At 50.9% G+C, this 15581-nt stretch overlaps 3 protein-coding genes and 1 non-coding gene across 6 annotated transcripts; 1 reads left to right on the top strand and 3 right to left on the bottom strand.

Annotated features, from left to right (window-relative positions):
- The first annotated feature begins 3529 nt into the window (after positions 1-3529).
- LOC108865244 (WW domain-containing adapter protein with coiled-coil wacky) lies at positions 3530-5015 on the top strand. Its single transcript, XM_018642083.2, has one exon. It carries the CDS (start codon positions 3729-3731, stop codon positions 4944-4946), a length of 1218 nt encoding a protein of 405 aa, XP_018497599.2. The 5' UTR covers positions 3530-3728; the 3' UTR covers positions 4947-5015.
- Positions 5016-5660: 645 nt separating this feature from the next.
- Positions 5661-8272, bottom strand: LOC100906977 (myosin regulatory light chain 12B). 3 transcript variants are annotated; one of them, XM_018642094.1, is made up of 5 exons: positions 8211-8272; positions 7403-7508; positions 7204-7291; positions 6832-7061; positions 5661-6109 (listed from the first exon to the last, which is right to left on the bottom strand). In XM_018642094.1, the coding sequence occupies exons 2-5, from the start codon at positions 7499-7501 to the stop codon at positions 6002-6004; spliced, it is 525 nt and encodes a 174-aa protein (XP_018497610.1). In that variant the 5' UTR covers positions 7502-7508; positions 8211-8272; the 3' UTR covers positions 5661-6001. The 3 variants fall into 3 exon arrangements, with proteins under 3 accessions (XP_018497610.1, XP_018497612.1, XP_018497611.1); XM_018642096.1 differs by lacking the exon at positions 8211-8272 and adding an exon at positions 8118-8206; XM_018642095.1 differs by lacking the exon at positions 8211-8272 and adding an exon at positions 7619-7669.
- On the bottom strand, positions 6260-6401 carry LOC114828610 (U12 minor spliceosomal RNA). Its single transcript, XR_003777150.1, has one exon. It is a non-coding gene; the product is annotated as a U12 minor spliceosomal RNA (small nuclear RNA).
- Positions 8273-8877: 605 nt separating the features above from the next.
- Positions 8878-10267, bottom strand: LOC100898971 (myosin regulatory light chain 2, smooth muscle minor isoform). Its single transcript, XM_003739421.2, has 5 exons — positions 10202-10267; positions 9810-9915; positions 9625-9712; positions 9232-9461; positions 8878-8976 (listed from the first exon to the last, which is right to left on the bottom strand). Exons 2-5 carry the CDS (start codon positions 9906-9908, stop codon positions 8878-8880), a joined length of 516 nt encoding a protein of 171 aa, XP_003739469.1. The 5' UTR covers positions 9909-9915; positions 10202-10267.
- Positions 10268-15581: the final 5314 nt, after the last annotated feature.

A 15581-nucleotide genomic window follows, 5' to 3' on the forward strand; every position in this document is an offset into this window, starting at 1 on the left:
GAATTCGGAAGACTCGCAGATTGCGTCTTCATCAGCGCCGATTCGGAGTCTGCAAGTCACTCGATTCAGTATGGACTGGAGCTTCGACAATCTGAATGTGACGGACAGCTCTCCATCTTATCCAAAGTCTAATCAAGTCGAGTCGATCGGTGGAGTCAATCACCTGTGAATGATCACTCCACATCGGTGCGCTTCACATCCGCTCTTAAGTTTCTATGGATGCTGTGATGAAAGAGGCGGCCTCGCTCTTGATCTCGGACAGATTCTCGCGGAATGAAACAAAGGACGGAATACAGCCCAAGCTTTCCGGCACGATGCCGGCATCTCTCACGGGCACATGAAGGGTTATTGCCTCCAGAGGATCTCCATGTACGGGGTTTTGCGTTTGTCGAATTTTTGCCTGCAGTCACCGCATCCCCCCCCCTCTGCGGTGCCAAGGCAGGAATGACCTCTGTCGGTCCGTCTCATGCACACCACTGGCAGGAGTTCCCCGCAATAAGTCACCCTTCCTCTCTAGAAACCCTGGATGACAGCGGCGGACCCATTCGCGGCTGGGTGACTGAGTCCTCTTGCGATATTGGAGGGACAGGCAGTCGAAATCTGCAAGGGGATCGATCGCTTGACCTCTGTCTATTTTCAATCACCGAAATTCGGAGTTATCGTATCCCGTATCATACATCGAATGATAATCGTGCAGTCGATTTTCTTCCCAGAGAGTCGACGGGCTCTTTCGACAACTTAAATGTTTTTTAATCTGAGTCTTTCCAAACTTGAATATGAGGGAATCCGAATTCAAGTATTTGAATACAGTAAAAGCTCGTTACAACGACCCCCATTACAACGAAATTCTCGGTACAACGTACAAGGAACTTCTCCTCCTTTGGCCAGCTCGCCATAGGGACAGTGTTGAGCGGCATTCGTTACAGCGGAAACTCGGTACAACGAACCAGTTTCGTCGGTCCCCTCGTGTTCGTAGTAACGAGCTTTTACTGTATGACGACAGGGTTGCGGAGTAATCCAAAGCATTCGCCGATCTTTCGTTCTGGCGGCTCCAAAAATTACAGCGACAAAGACGGCAAACGAATTCAATTTCGACAGAGCCCTCAAGGTTTTCGGCGTTCATGTCAACACCTTCCCCTTCACAGGCTAAGGGGGAGAAGTTCACGGAGCATCGCCGTTGGAGAGCGAAGAACGAGCATTCGAAGGCGAGGAAGATGATGAGCAAGATGGTGATAGAGAAGAGAAAGACTATGAAGTAGTCGAGAAGCGAGACGAGGAAGAAAGGGAAGTTGATGAGCATTGGGAACTCGGCGCCTCTGAGCAAGGAGAGGAGATTGATTCAACCCTTGGATTGAGCTGGGAGGCAGAGTCGAATTACCGCCTCACGAGCGATGCGAGGCGCACGCATTGTCTTTGTGTGCAACGACCGATGTCAACTTGGTACTAAATGATTGTCCCCGACTTGGAGTATAACATGACTCTGAGCTAGAGAAGTGCAACGCCTCATAGAGGCCGAGGAAGAGGCCGAAAGCTGCTGGAACAACAAAATCATCACAGGCAGGTGCTCGCCGCGGCCTGAAGCAACACGGTGGAGTAGCCTCTACGACAGCATGAATGCTTTCCTTAGCTTTCAACACCACCTCGGCATGACAGGACAGTGGCTGGAGCTCCCGTGATTCTGACCATCGACGACGTCTTCGACCTCGAAGAATATCTGAAAAATGCCAAACCCATCGCAGACGCGCTAGACATCCTCCTGGGAGAGAGATGAGCTCTCAACACCGTTCTCCTTCCGACTCTCCAACGAGAAGTTCGAGAAGCGCGTTGTCCTCAGAGCTAACGCTAATCATCGAATGGAATTAGGATTCATGTAGGATGTGTGCGCGAATAAAGGTTGCCGATTATTTATACTTTTCCTAGGTCTCTAGCCTGTGAGTCTCCGGGACCACGTCGCTCCTTTAGGAAGCGTCCCCGGTTCTGTCCGATGCTTCAGAGAAGTGTGCGTACGTCAGCCCGCTGCCGAGACGCTCGTTCCATCGGATCGTAAGAGCTGTCTTCCGAGTCGATCTACAAGTTCTGGAATTTCGGGAGAAGGGCGGTGCAGGCGAAGGAAAATCATAGCGAAGGCAAACTGACGCCGAAATGGTCGACGGCCGCGGCGATGACTGAAGTTCGGAATGGACCTTAGGTACCCACTACCCGGAGGGAATTCGTCGTGAATTTGAATACCTTCATGGATAAATTCAACTATTCGAGCTTGAATAATGAAGCCCAGCTCCGTTCCAGGATGAGTCGAAATCGAAATCCGTCGCCTTCCGCCACAAGCCCTCAACGTGCTTTTCCGATCCGACGAGAATTCGCGGACGAAGGGGGCCCATGGGCAGAGAGGTCGGACTCGAGCATCAACCTTTCGGCAGAGACAAAGATGTACGATTCCGATGCGTGGTTCGTTGTACGATGGGAACGCTAATCGTACGCTGGAAGTCGAAGGTTTCAAACGCTCAGAGTCTCACTCTGTCTACTGGGGAAGAGAGTTCCGACCGCTCTCCGAATCAAACCCCACAAACGTTCTGTTGAAGTTCTCTACAGAAGCAGCTCCCCGCTCTATGGAACTTGTTTTTTCTGTGGGAGAAGTGCCTCTCGAGGAGAGCTGCATCGACTGGGATCTGTTCTCCTCGATTCCTATGTGTGAGTTCTCCGGACGCTTTGAAGAGTACTTCGACGGAAGGGAGGGCGTGCGACCCCTCGAGGACGTTTGGGTCGGTGGTTGGTCATTTTGTCCCTCCGAATGCGTTTGACCAATATGCCGGTTGCCCATGAGCATTTCAATTTTTCTTTGCAATGAAATTATCCTCGAGTATACCTGACTTGGGGATCCGTTCCGTCTCCGCCCCCGTCCCGCGTTCTCCTCTCTGCACGGAAGGAGCAGCTCTTCCGGACGCTCGCCGAGAGGGTGTCTATTTCTGTCATTATCGTACCCAATCGTGGTACCGGAGAGTTCTTAGTTCGACCATAGGATTGTGACCTCCCTATTCATGCCTCCCAGCCAAGGAACGTAGGATCTGCGGGCCCGTTTCCTGATGCAGTCCACTACATACGTCAAACGGCGATGGGGAAATATTTTCCTGCGTAGTATGAGCGGGGTCTGATGGCCGTCCTTGATTCAGCCGTACGAAAGCTCGAACGCGATTCGGCAGTGAAGGTGCCGTATCGAATTCACGAGAGCCACCTGAGCTTATTTTTCAGTCCCAGAGTATCGGAGTGCACCTCAGAGCACCTTGTCCCCAATCTTGATCGGAATTTGCGGCGAAAATATTTTATGCGAATACCGAATGATGCGGATCGAGCAGGCTTGGTGCTCTTCGAAGATCTGAAGATGGGAGGCGTCTCCTTGAGAATGCAGCCCCGGATATCTAGACAAACTTCGATAACCACATACCATGAAGTAATTGACCGGCCTAATTCGAAAAGCCCGCCGGAATGGTGGGAATGCGTTCATCCGTTGGTGCGTATGTTTGTGTTTCCCTAGCTGTTGACGAGAGGGGAGAAACGTTCCGTAAGCAAAACTTCCCTAGATATCTCTATCTCTTTGTGTCTGTTTTGAGATCGGAGAGCCAGCTTTGGTGGCAGATGCTATGGAACGTTCCGTACCAAAATAGTGTTCTTCGTTAGCTCTTCAGTCGGGCTTCCGAGCGCACGCTGCAGTAAAAGTTGCTGCTGCGGCACGAATGAACAGGACGGCGACACGTCCTTACAACGAACGAGACAAAATGCATCGGAGCAGCAAGCGGGATTTCGACTACGATCGCTACCGTGACAGGAGTCGCGAGCCGGACCGAAGTCGTGATCGACGTAGCCGATCCAGAGACAGAGGCTACAGTAAATACCACCGGGATCGCTCTCCGTACGCGAGAGGCAATGGACGTCGCGATCGAAGAGACAGTCGCAGTAAGGACCGCGGCCGGAACTATCGTAACGAACGCTCCGAGAGAGACCGGAGCCGGGACGGCCGGCGTAACGACCGGGACTCCGGAAAACGTCTCATGGAGAAGCGGTCCCGATCCCGGGAGCGTCCGAGAGACGCTAAGGGTACTCCTCGGTCTCGGTCCCGGTCGCCAGCGGAGCGCAAGTCCGAGAATCTGGCGTCTTTCTGCGACTGGCGACAACACATTTCGTCGTCCGGAAAAACGTTTTACTACAACAGTGTGACAGAGGTTTCTCAGTGGGAGAAGCCCAAAGAATGGCTCGAATGGGAGAAACAAAAAGAAGCAAAGGAAAATACTCCCCCTCCGCAAATCGTCAAAGTTGTAGAAGACGCTTCTCCAGTATCGGAAGATTCTCCAATATCATCAAGTGACGAAGAAGACGAAGGCCAAACACCCGAAACCCGCGATCCCGAGGAAACCACGATTCCTGAAACGAGTCCTCAGAAACCACAATTCCTACCCGGTTCGATCCCGTCCCGAGAACAGGTTCTACAAGATACTTCCCCGTTATCGGACGACGAGACAGGTGACGACGACGACGAAAACCGGAGTCCGAGCCCCACCTCGTCTCAGGCTGACCAAACCCCTCCCCGTCCAGACAGCAAAGCAGGGCAAGCGTCAACCTCGCAGACTACTACACTCCTGCCCCCTCCGGTGAAACCGATGACTCTGTCTCCTTCACTCGCTGCGTACTACAATGAGGTTCTCATCGCTCATATGACCCAATGGCAGGCAGACCACATCGAACGACAGGCGGAGAGGCTCCAGAAAGAGCTCTTCACCATCGGTAATGTTCAATCGTCGTCGATCTCCGCGGATTTGAAGATGGCTAGAAGCATGGTGAGACTGGCGGAAATCCAGGCGACTCTACAGGAACAGAGAGCATTGTTTTTGCAGCAGCAGATCGCTCAGCTCGAAGACAAAGCCTTCGTCACATCTCAGTCCAGTAATGGAGCATGACATTCCTCTCACGAGTATCTTTACGGATGACGACGAAAGTGAACAACTCAACGACGATGATATACACCTCCTGTGATGCAACAAACCTTTCTCAATGATTTTTAGAGCCCGCCATCATTATTATTATCGAGTAATTTGCAAGCTGGACGCCGAGGGGAGACGGAGAACATCGGGAACAAGAGATGATAGGGTATAACACCTCGGAAGCCATTGATTGATGCATCTAGCATTGGAAAAATCCATGAATCTACCACCGGACTGAGAAACTTATTGACGGATCAGAGCCGAATGAGAAGCCCGAGGAAGTACCCTGAGCGTTCCCGAACGATAGTGATTGTGTGTAAATAGCGCTGTACCATGAGAACAAAATAGTTCCTTTTTAATTCTGTATGAGTCCCTGTACATATGATACATCTCTTCATGGCCATTGTGTGAAGAATACATTATCAATTAGTTTCCTTTTTTCCTTGAAACCAGTCAGAAATGAATTTCGCGTTCGTCAAAAGCATACACCTACATAGTATTCCGGGGAGCATTGTCGCTCGCGTACGAGCTTGTACAATCGTCTGAAAATGTTGAGAGGAAAAGGATTTTCTATCAATCACCGGTAAAGTTTGAGACAAGTCGTCAGCAGAGCCGTAAGCACTAAGCTCAAATCGCGACGACCTCGAGAGATATCCAATAAAGTTGGAGGACTGAAAAAAAAACACTCGATTCTCTTCAATAAGTCAGGTTTATTACACAGAGTCAACATAGATCACGTACGAAATGCGGATATATCCAACTTCGACAACCACTCTGTGAAAGGTGGAGTGAAGTTGATAGACGAGAGGGGAGAGTCTGAGGTTTCGGGGAAGGAGCACCAGATGTTTGTGGGAAAAATAGCTGACAGACCAAAAGAGCTTTTCGTGATCGATTCTTTCCTTGAAGATCACTCCACGCGTAGCGAATCATCAAGTGTACGAACATGGTTAGCGGTAGAGAATAACACTACGACAGGTTAAAAATTTCCCCATTCCCATTGTTCAGCTTGGCACAGCGCTCGTCGAAGTTCCTCATTGCTCGTCCTTATCTTTCGCTCCATGCTTCAGAATCCGAGTAAACTCAATGTAATTGAAATTGCCCGATTTGTCGATTGGAGCTTCTCGGAACATCTCGTCCACCTGTAATTTGGGTGAATAATGATGATATGGCTCATGGATTAATTCAAATGGAGTACGCTGGGGATGTCTGAAGACGGCCAGAACAAATGCCTATCTACAAGGCGCGCCCGTGGGGGTCGAAGCCATCTTTTTCGAGGGGCTGAAGGTGTGGGGCAAGTCTGCAGCGCGCAGCCCACAAAGTAGGCAGGCCACACCGTCGCAGACCTTTCCCCTCCAAAAATTATCACCAACGTAAGTGGTTGTCGGGGTTTCAAACCCGAGCACAATTTTCCTTACGCTTAAGTTTTGGCACGAATGCTCAACAAGAGTCGATCGAGGTCAACCCCAGCTCATGAGCCTCCCAGTCGCCTTGAGATGTCGACTGAATTCTCAACTTCGCATGCAAAAGGAGCAGTGGCTCAAACGTCGACCACACCAGGATGTCGAGTGAGCTGAGATCCCGTTTTGTATAAGGAGGTCACAGTAATGCAATGGACGGGAGCCCCTAAAGCGCCGCAGCACAGAGGTCGAGCACGCTGGAAAGTCCCGACAAGGTGCTACCCATGTGACACGAGATTGGTTTTCGACACCGAAAGCTTGGATCGACAGCATTTCCAGGCATGACGGATATGCAATTGGGAGTCGATTCTTTCCGAAAATCGCGGGGTTTCAGACCCGACGCTTCGGCTGTGAGTGGTCGATATGATGACATGATGTCAGTGACAAGCGACAGAATGACTCACCTCTTCGTCTGTGAAACGGTCGCCCATCGATGTGAGTAACTCTCGTAGTTTGTCTTCGTTGACTTGTCCCGTTTGATCTTCGTCAAAACAAGCAAACGCGTTCCGTATCACTTCTTCTGGATCCGTTCCTTGCAACCTCTCCCCAAAGAGAGTAAGGAACATAGTGAAATTCAAGGGTCCGGGTGCTTCGTTCATCATTCCGTCGAGGTAAGCGTCATCAGGATCCTTGCCTAGGAAGTTCAGTTACATCAATGAGAAAGAGGATGGGACAGAGAGTCAAACGCACGATAGTCCCGAGCTCCTCGAGCTCTTGCACCTCGGCATTCCGACTTCGATCTTCAAGCAAGAAGTTGAAAGAAATTTCCAAGTTACCGAGAGAAGCCAGCATATCGTGGAGATCCTCTTTGCAAATGAAGCCGTCTCGGGTTTGGTCGATCATATTGAAGGCTTCTTTGAACTCCTAGGCATTCAGAGTTCAATTCGTTAATTTTTCCCTCGAAGAGAACGCTTTCGAGTGCTGGGCCTCCGACAGAATGGAGCCGACAGATCCGCGATTCTCGAGGAAACTCACCGAGATTTGCGCCTGGTCGAACATGGCGAACACATTCGAGGTGGCTCTCTGAGCCCTCTTCTTGGTTGGCGCACGACCCTTGGTTTTTCTGGACGCCATGTTCCCTCTGGAGGACGAGAAGATGAAACTTAGTTCGACTTAATTCCAGTTTATCCAGAGGAATGCTGAGTGAAGCTAGGCGTGACGAAGAACAACTTCACTCAATGGACGCCGTACCCCGATTACGCGGGATTCTGCCCAATCTCGACTGGTACAGCGCGAATATGCGCTCAAAGGTATCGCCGTAGAGCTTTAGTCGCTGTCAATGTCACACTCTCAGAACTTTTTGCCCCTATATGGCTTAAAAGAGAAAGGACAGCAGCCGCTAGCGGTGGTCGATATGTGTTCGCAGTATAGCTCTCGACGCGGCAGAACATTATGGAGCCGACTAGCGTCACAACGGCTGATGACTCAATATGAAGTGGGGACAGCAGGGATTGGTTCAACGGTTGAGCTTTCACGCGACCGATGAAAACTCACAACCGATCATGGGGATCTGAGGCAACATTGCCGTTCCCTCATCAGAGTCGGGACTCAATCGAGTCTCAGGGAATTGGCCCAAATGGCAGAGATATTCTCTGCCAATGTCATCCGAGATTCTCAAGTGGATGACGTCGAACGCAATCCAAATAAAGAGACATAGGCCATGATCCTTCTCCCTGACTCGTAATCTCACCACGAAATACAAGCAAAGCCCTCAAAACAGTCACGATATTCTGAGAATCCACAACGCGCGGTGGGCTCGAATCGAAAAGGGAAGCACACAAACCTTTGCAAATACAATAATCCGAGCTTCCACCAAGTGTGTTCGGCAGATCGGCAGCAGCAATCGGTGGACTGCTTCGTCGTCGTTCGCGTTGGGATTCGACGCTGGCACCTGGAGCTCTTTAGGGGCGCGGTCTACGATCCGCTCGCCTCGACAAGATACCAACTCGCGTTGGACGTCAAAAAATAGAAGAACTTGGAGGATTGAGCGGAGATTCGCATCTAATTCATCGCAGGCATCGAGATTGATCCAGATGGTCTCCGACCGGTCAGTCCCCTCTTTCCGGTGAATATTTAGCCAGGCGACTCCGTCAGCGAATCGGGGAGGCATTCGAGACACTCTACTGTCCGATTATGTTCCTCAAGATGGAAGAAAGGTTTCGAGCAGGGTGCTCCGAGAATTATTCCTTCAGGTTCCTTCGGGAAACTTGCAGCAGGTTGATCAACGATATCATTGTCTCGGAGGACAGAAGGAAGACGTGATTTTGAAACGGCGCAGAATGCGAGTTTTGGGGGCTCTCCGACAATCTTGCTGCTCCATGCAAGCGAAGACTCGCTGTTTCTCGGAACAATCCGCGAACGGACTTCGCGATTATTTATTGTAAGTCATTCCAGGCCAAATCGCTCAAAGGCATCGGATCTGAGCTGGGGCGAGGTTACGTGATAGGAAATCAGGCGTCCATCACTCCATTCTTTAGGATCCTTGTGAATTCTCGGTAATCGAAATTACCGGCTGAGTCGATCGGTGCGCCGCGGAACATTTCATCGACCTGTCGAAGATGGGGGCCGGAATTCAACGACGACTCATAGTCTTTCTGAATGTATCAGAGGTGTATATAAGTCCCTCTAGCGATGGATCAAGCAGCCCGCCTCGCAAAGTGTACTCTTTAGATAATGCATCTTCTTTGTGTGATTCAATCTCATCGATCCTTGATACCCGAGGAGCTCTCTGTTGTCGTTCCGACAGTCGATAAGTGCTCAAGCCACTATGAGTAAATATTGAGGCCGCGTTGTGGTAAAATTACCTCGTCGCTCGTGAATCGGTCACCCATCGATGTTAGAGATTCTCTTAGCAACTCCTCATTCACGAAGCCGGTGTGATCCGCGTCGAAACAAGCGAATGCATTGCGGATCACCTCCGCAGGATCTGTGCCCTTCAATCTTTCGCCGAAGAGGCCGAGGAACATCGTGAAGTTGATCGCTCCCGGAGCTTCCTTCATCATTCCGTCCACATAGGCTTGATTCGGCTGCATCCCTAGGAGACAGCATCGGTCTCTTTGATAAGCTTCCCTTAACACATTGTATCCGGGAGGGTACACATGAACTATTCAGTCTCCAAGATTTTAGCCTCGTCGGAAGAGCGACTCGGCGGAATGGAGGGATCTCATATCGCACATGCTCTCAGACAGGAAGCTGACCTAGAGTAACGAGCACATTCCGAAGATCTTCTTCGCAGATGAATCCGTCCCGCGACGGATCCATCATGTTGAACGCTTCTTTGAACTCCTGTGAAACGCATAATTATTCTCTGAGGACGATGGTCGATCCCAAGATCCAGGGTGAATCAGGGTCGTGATTTATGATGAAGGTCATGAGTACGTACCAGAATTTGATCCTGATCAAAAACCGAGAAAACGTTGGAGAGCGCTCTCTGAGACTGTTTGGTCTTTGAGGTAGAGCTCGTGACTCGTCGCAGAGCCATGGTACTCCTGGAATATGATAGGATGAGGTGGGCGCTGTGTTTCACCAAGATACAATTCGAGGTCGCGGGGAGCTTCTCTAAGCTATTCCTCAGGAGAACGCGTCAGGACGCTCTTGGCCCGCGGGACTTCGTATGCAAGGAGAAGCGGAAGAGAGATTTTCTGGCCTTGAGGTCCGGAGATGCGGATCTCCATCGTAGTCGCTGCGTCAGGTCGGGACTGTCTCGAAGACGAACACTGTCACGATTCTCACGCAAGGAGACTCCGTGGAGAATTTAGTCGATGGGGAGCCTACCTCTCCTCGCTTCCTAGCAGTACGATTCGGTCACGAAGGAACTGATCTATCGAGCTGGAGTCAAATCCGAACCTGACGAGATCGTCGAAGGGAAGACCGACACATGTAAAAAGTCGGAAGAACAATCAGCGGGAAGCCTTTAATACATGCAATGAGTCATCTTCATGTTCCTCGCGAACTTCATGAATCATGAGGTTCGCGCGGAACATCACCATCGCCCCGCATGATTTTGAAATCGCAAGGATCGTGAGTAGTGATCATTGATCAACATTGGGCAGAACGAGACCCTAGCGAAAAATATCGCTGCATGGACAAAAGTTCGCCGGGATATTATCGCCCGTGCCGAATGCTTGGCCGGTTCCTATTGATCGAATACCACAGATTCCTGGAAAGAGATCGACTCCGATGCGCGGTCCTGGTCCGGACCCGACGAACGTGGGAATCTCGGTGAGATATCGTCCTGGGATCCGGAGATCGAGTAGTCTGAAGCCGCGCTCTGGAGCACACGCGTGTACTGCTCACCTAGTTCAGGCGGAAAAGCTTCTGAAGCCTGACACTGGAAGAAGTTCACGAACGGATGCTCCCTTCTAATGAATTGATGGTATCTTTGCTTTTCGAATCTGAGTCGCGACCGCATGAGCCTGACGGGGATTTTCGAAGGGAACTTCTGATGAAGAATTCCACGGAGTTCCATACCAGAACTCACAGTAGTTCGGTGAGACGCGGCGTACCCCCAGCCACTCGAAACAGTCTCGTTGCCGATGGAGTCCCGGGACAGCTCGAAGCAGCTCTGAATGATATTTTTATATGGGAATTTTACTCAGGGAAGCTGCAGACGGTTATCCCGTGCAATCATGTGGCCACAGAGGTCTTACAAGGTGAAACGTTGGTTCATCTTCACCATCCCTCTTCGACAGCAGAGTTGAGCCTCATGGGAAGCGGCATCACGGGAAGCGATTTCCAAGTAGAGTGCTGCCACGTGGGTGTGAGGTACAGAAGCTCGCGGTTTCCACAAAATTCCAGTTGGACCCAACAAAACCGGCCATCCCGTCAGATTGACCCTGCTCCTTTTTGATTGCCTACCACATCAGTGTCACTGTCATCCTTGGGCCAAGAGCCGGGCCGGAATCGTCCGGGTCCGATCGCGGCCGACAAGACGGGTTCAATAATTCTATCGAGTACATATTCCTAAATATTGTGTCCCGGCTCAGTGGTGCCCAAGCTTGATCGAGTCCGACAGGCTTCACGGCACTTCTCGGAGCTGTCTCGGAATCCTATTCCCCTGAGAGAGGGTTCGGGAAGGATCCGGAGGATGTGGGCTCGACGACTATTAGAGAGAAAGGTTAGAACTATCTGTGCTTTCGATGTAGCCGTCTCGCTTGAGTTGAGAGTCTATTGTGGACTTCGATGCCCCGGAGATGTCTCGATATTTGAATCATTTTGCTTCTAAGGTGTGTGCACAGCTGAGAGCCAAACTCCGATGATGATAGGGTAGTCGTCATCCATAAAAGCATTCCGAGACTATTCCGCGGCGGAGCTCATCAGACGAAATTTTGAACTTCGGAAGCCCTGAGACTCGGGCGAGCTGCATGGAAACGCGGTCTGAAAACTCGCGGTTACAGATATGGAGAAAGGTCCGGACGACCGGTGCACATAGTTTTACTCGATTTCTCTCGGAGGCTGGGACTAATAGGTCCAATCGATGATTATGAATCATGAGGTTCGAGATAACAAGCTCGGGGCTCGTGGCTCTCGGGATTTTTGTCCACACGTCAGAGAATTCAATCACGACCCGACTCGAATCGATGTGCATTAGTCATCCGGAGCTCCATATGGGTCGCTTCAACCGGTCGCCGGTCTCCCGATGCTCTTGTCGAGGTATTATTTCATTCTTCGTCAAGAATCTCCGATTTCTGGCAGCTCACGGCCCTTCATAGATAGAAGCATAGGTCCTGGTACCGACGGAACGATACCGCGGTCACAATCGCTCAGGCACTGCTGTAAGCTTTGTAATTCTGCATAGTTCTTGACACCGCGCATCCCCACAGAGTCCGGGCAGTCAGGCCTCGGATTGAGTTTTATCAGCGAGGGATGTTGGCGGGTTGTCGAATCGCATTCAGCCGCGGAGTAGCCGGAAGAATCGATACACCTAAGGTTCCGGACAGGTTTTCGGGCAGACTCGAGCACTGCCGTCCGCGGGTGCCTTGTTCCGCAAGCCATTGCTTTGCTCAAATGTCAAGGGCCGGAATTCGAATGAGGGGACGCTTCGCCAAGTGCGGAAAAGCCACCTACAGTCTGGTGAGCGGAAGGTTGAATTACCTCCAGATGACACCCTTCCAGCATAAGCACCAATGACCACGGATTTTCTCGATCGAAGTACTTGGAATGAGGCCCCTGAATTCAAGCTATGCGTTTCCAAGACCTACATGATCCGGCCTGCATTTTTTTCATCCTACTTTCAGATGGATCTGCACAACTCACTTCATATGGCTATATTTCATACGAGAAAATGCTTCAACTCACATCAGGGACCTTATCAAGCTGGCGGGCATGGACATTGAGGGGGAGCGCGTCCCTGCAAGAGTCTACCGGCAAGGAGATCGAATCCGAAGACCGGGCCAGAAGCGTTGCTATCTTCAGGAGCGATGACAGAAGTATCCGGTGTTGAGGCTTGAGTAGCAGTTGCAGAGCGTTATCGTGGCGTACAGTGATGAGTGATGAGAAACTGGAACAGCCGGCTCCGAGGTACATCTGGACATATTTTACAAGGGAGTGGAGCAGGAGGTTCGAAAATTCGGGGAAGCAGGACGAAGCAATGAGAGGAGGGATGTCCTGAAAACCAAGCCTTCGGAAGCGGGTACTGACCGCGGTCGGCACCTATAACAATCGGAGTGTTAGTATCCTACTCGCCTCGGCGATCGCACGGATGCTTGCGACTCGGAGTTACAACAGGAAGCTCCCAAATATCCGACCATACTGTTGTGATGTAGAGGAGCTCCGTACAAAAATGGAACGGGTAGTGCTCAAGCACTATCGATTGGATGGCGTGACAATGTCCATCGTTTACCGTGCGCACCGCACATTTCTTAAGGGTGTCCGTCCTGGATGCGGAGTCGGAGAATATTCATGGCCATATAAAGCACGTGTTGAGGTGTCACACCTCGTCGATCACAGCGTCGGATCTCAGACTTGGACATGCTGTACGCAGTGGCGCAGAACTTTTCCGCTGCAATCGACCGTGTGTTTCGACCGAATCCGAGATATATCGCCGGGAAGGACAACTCCTCGGCAAAGGGGTCATAAATCAGGCTCTCCGGTTTTCGACGTTGACCCGGAATTATGTTCAGAGAGTGTTCCTCATTCCATGTCATCGTGTGTTGCCGCGAGTTAATTAACTCTTACTCTGAAGCGGTACTCGCGTCCTTGTTCTCAACTGGATCGTAGGGCGGCCCGTCGATTCCCGTGCTCGTTTCGGTTTTCTGAATTGCGGACCAATTGATGGTGATATTGTAGTGCCTATCCAGCGGCTGTTGCACCAAGTATTCCTACCGAGTAATAATCGTCGATTTTTTACGAAGCCAATGATTGCATCATGAATAAGTCTAATCCGCCACACTACAGAAATCCCATAGCTCAACAATGACTAGGGGATCCTAGCGCCAATCGCGGGGGAGAGTTGAGCAAACATTGCGGATCCCCCGCTCCGACCGAATCTTCAGGAAAACTCCCTCCCTGATGGCTTCGCAAAATGAAATGAGTTGCGCCGAAGACGGCGCTTGTCGTCGCCTGTGCCGGGCAAGCATTTGTGGTCAATCGAGTGCCTACGTACAGAATAAAGCAATTATTTATGCAAGAATCGAATGATTTCACAGGGTTGCATGAATCAAGTTGAATGAAGAGGTCTGGGACTCCAAGCGGCTCCAAAATCGTGAAGGAGTCTTTGCCGTAAATTCCTAGTCCATGGTGGGAGCCGTGGAATTCTAGGTGCTCGGGAAGCGAAATTACGGAGCGTCAAAAGCGGATCACTTTCGCGACGCTGAGGATGAAGTACCCCTGGTCTGTATGCCCAATAAACTTAAAGACGTTTCCACGTCGAAATGTGGCTCCAGAAGCTCCTGGCCCGCGGATTGCCGCGAAATGAGGAATTACTCGAGCGATTGGAGAGCACGCCTGCGCCTGTCCGACGAACAGTTCGACGAGAGTACTGGCAACAGACTTTCACCAGGAGGCTCATCACTGATAAGGCGAACTATGAGAAGAGAAAGCTTGGTCTACGTCTTCGCTGAAGGAGCTCTTTGGCTGAGAGGAAGGGGTAGTCGTCAAGATCGCGCTGTTCTTCGGAGGAGCTTCGTGGTTCTCCGCGAGGGGGTTAGGAAGCCCAAGAAATTGTAGACGATGCTTCGCACGACTCACGGGCTGGAACGGGCTTCGCGCAAACTCGGCACCAGAGGCTCTTCAATCGCGGACGTCTGCGCGAGCACTCGGGAGAAGCGCTGGAGGCGGTCCAAACAACGATGCGCGACGCATCGTCAATTTGCCCCAAGAACGACGATAGTTCCTACAAGTCCCCCGAAATAGACGCCAAGCTTTGCGAGGATATCGGGTGTCCCGTCGGCCTCGCCCATCCTGCTGCCGGATTGGTCGCATTGTGTACATGGCAGACCTTCATGTTTAAGAAAGGATCTTATCGGTACACTTTGCATGCTGAGTCGCGTCCTCCGGATCCCGCGCCGATTTAAAACCGAATGATTCGATAGACAGCTGCTTGGACGAGTGGACAGGTTCCACGAAGATCGGAAAGGTATTTCGCCAAGACTCGGGAGAAGAAGAAAGATAGCGTCAAGAGAGGCAAGTATCTGAGAATTTTCCATCATCACTATCATATATGTACATTCTAAAACTAGGCGTGCCCCATTCCATCATACGTTCTACACTTCGCATAAGAAACATATCGGAACGTACGTGAGCAGAACTTAGCACTTCGAACATATTGAGAGTCACGTCGCTTTTCTCCCGCGAGAATAAGCATCGTTCGACGTGAGTTCTGTGTTCATCAAACCATAACTGCATCCCATCGTGTTGATATGTATCCAGACTCTCTCCAGACATTTCGGATCGAAAATCAGTGAAAGCCAGTCTCCCTCGTTGGGGAGCTCTCGAACGACGATTGGTCATTTTGGATTCAGAACGGCATGATGACACACCGTGGACTATTCATGGTCGGTTCTGCACAGAATACGACTCCGGGTGATCGCTGGGCTTCCGCCTCCCTTTTTGTATAAAGGGGAAACGCGATTTATCAGATTACGAAACTTGTGGACAGATCGCTTCAGCGAAGGCGTACTGGCAGACCGACCGAATTCAGTGCACTCTCGCATGA

This window comes from Galendromus occidentalis, unplaced genomic scaffold, assembly GCF_000255335.2.
Source record: "Galendromus occidentalis unplaced genomic scaffold, Mocc_1.1 scf7180000076522, whole genome shotgun sequence".
In the NCBI taxonomy this organism is placed as follows: domain Eukaryota; kingdom Metazoa; phylum Arthropoda; class Arachnida; order Mesostigmata; family Phytoseiidae; genus Galendromus; species Galendromus occidentalis.

Coding starts and splice junctions, on each gene's coding strand:
- LOC108865244 (XM_018642083.2), top strand. CDS start 3,729: ATGAACAGGACGGCGACACGTCCTTACAACGAACGAGACAAAATGCAT.
- LOC100906977 (XM_018642094.1), bottom strand. CDS start 7,501: ATGGCGTCCAGAAAAACCAAGGGTCGTGCGCCAACCAAGAAGAGGGCT. Junction 7,292..7,402: donor TCGACCAGGCGCAAATCTCG/GTGAGTTTCCTC, acceptor CTGAATGCCTAG/GAGTTCAAAGAAGCCTTCAA. Junction 7,062..7,203: donor CGATATGCTGGCTTCTCTCG/GTAACTTGGAAA, acceptor TGAACTTCCTAG/GCAAGGATCCTGATGACGCT.
- LOC100898971 (XM_003739421.2), bottom strand. CDS start 9,908: ATGGCTCTGCGACGAGTCACGAGCTCTACCTCAAAGACCAAACAGTCT. Junction 9,462..9,624: donor GAATGTGCTCGTTACTCTAG/GTCAGCTTCCTG, acceptor GCTGTCTCCTAG/GGATGCAGCCGAATCAAGCC. Junction 8,977..9,231: donor ACCGATTCACGAGCGACGAG/GTAATTTTACCA, acceptor CATCTTCGACAG/GTCGATGAAATGTTCCGCGG.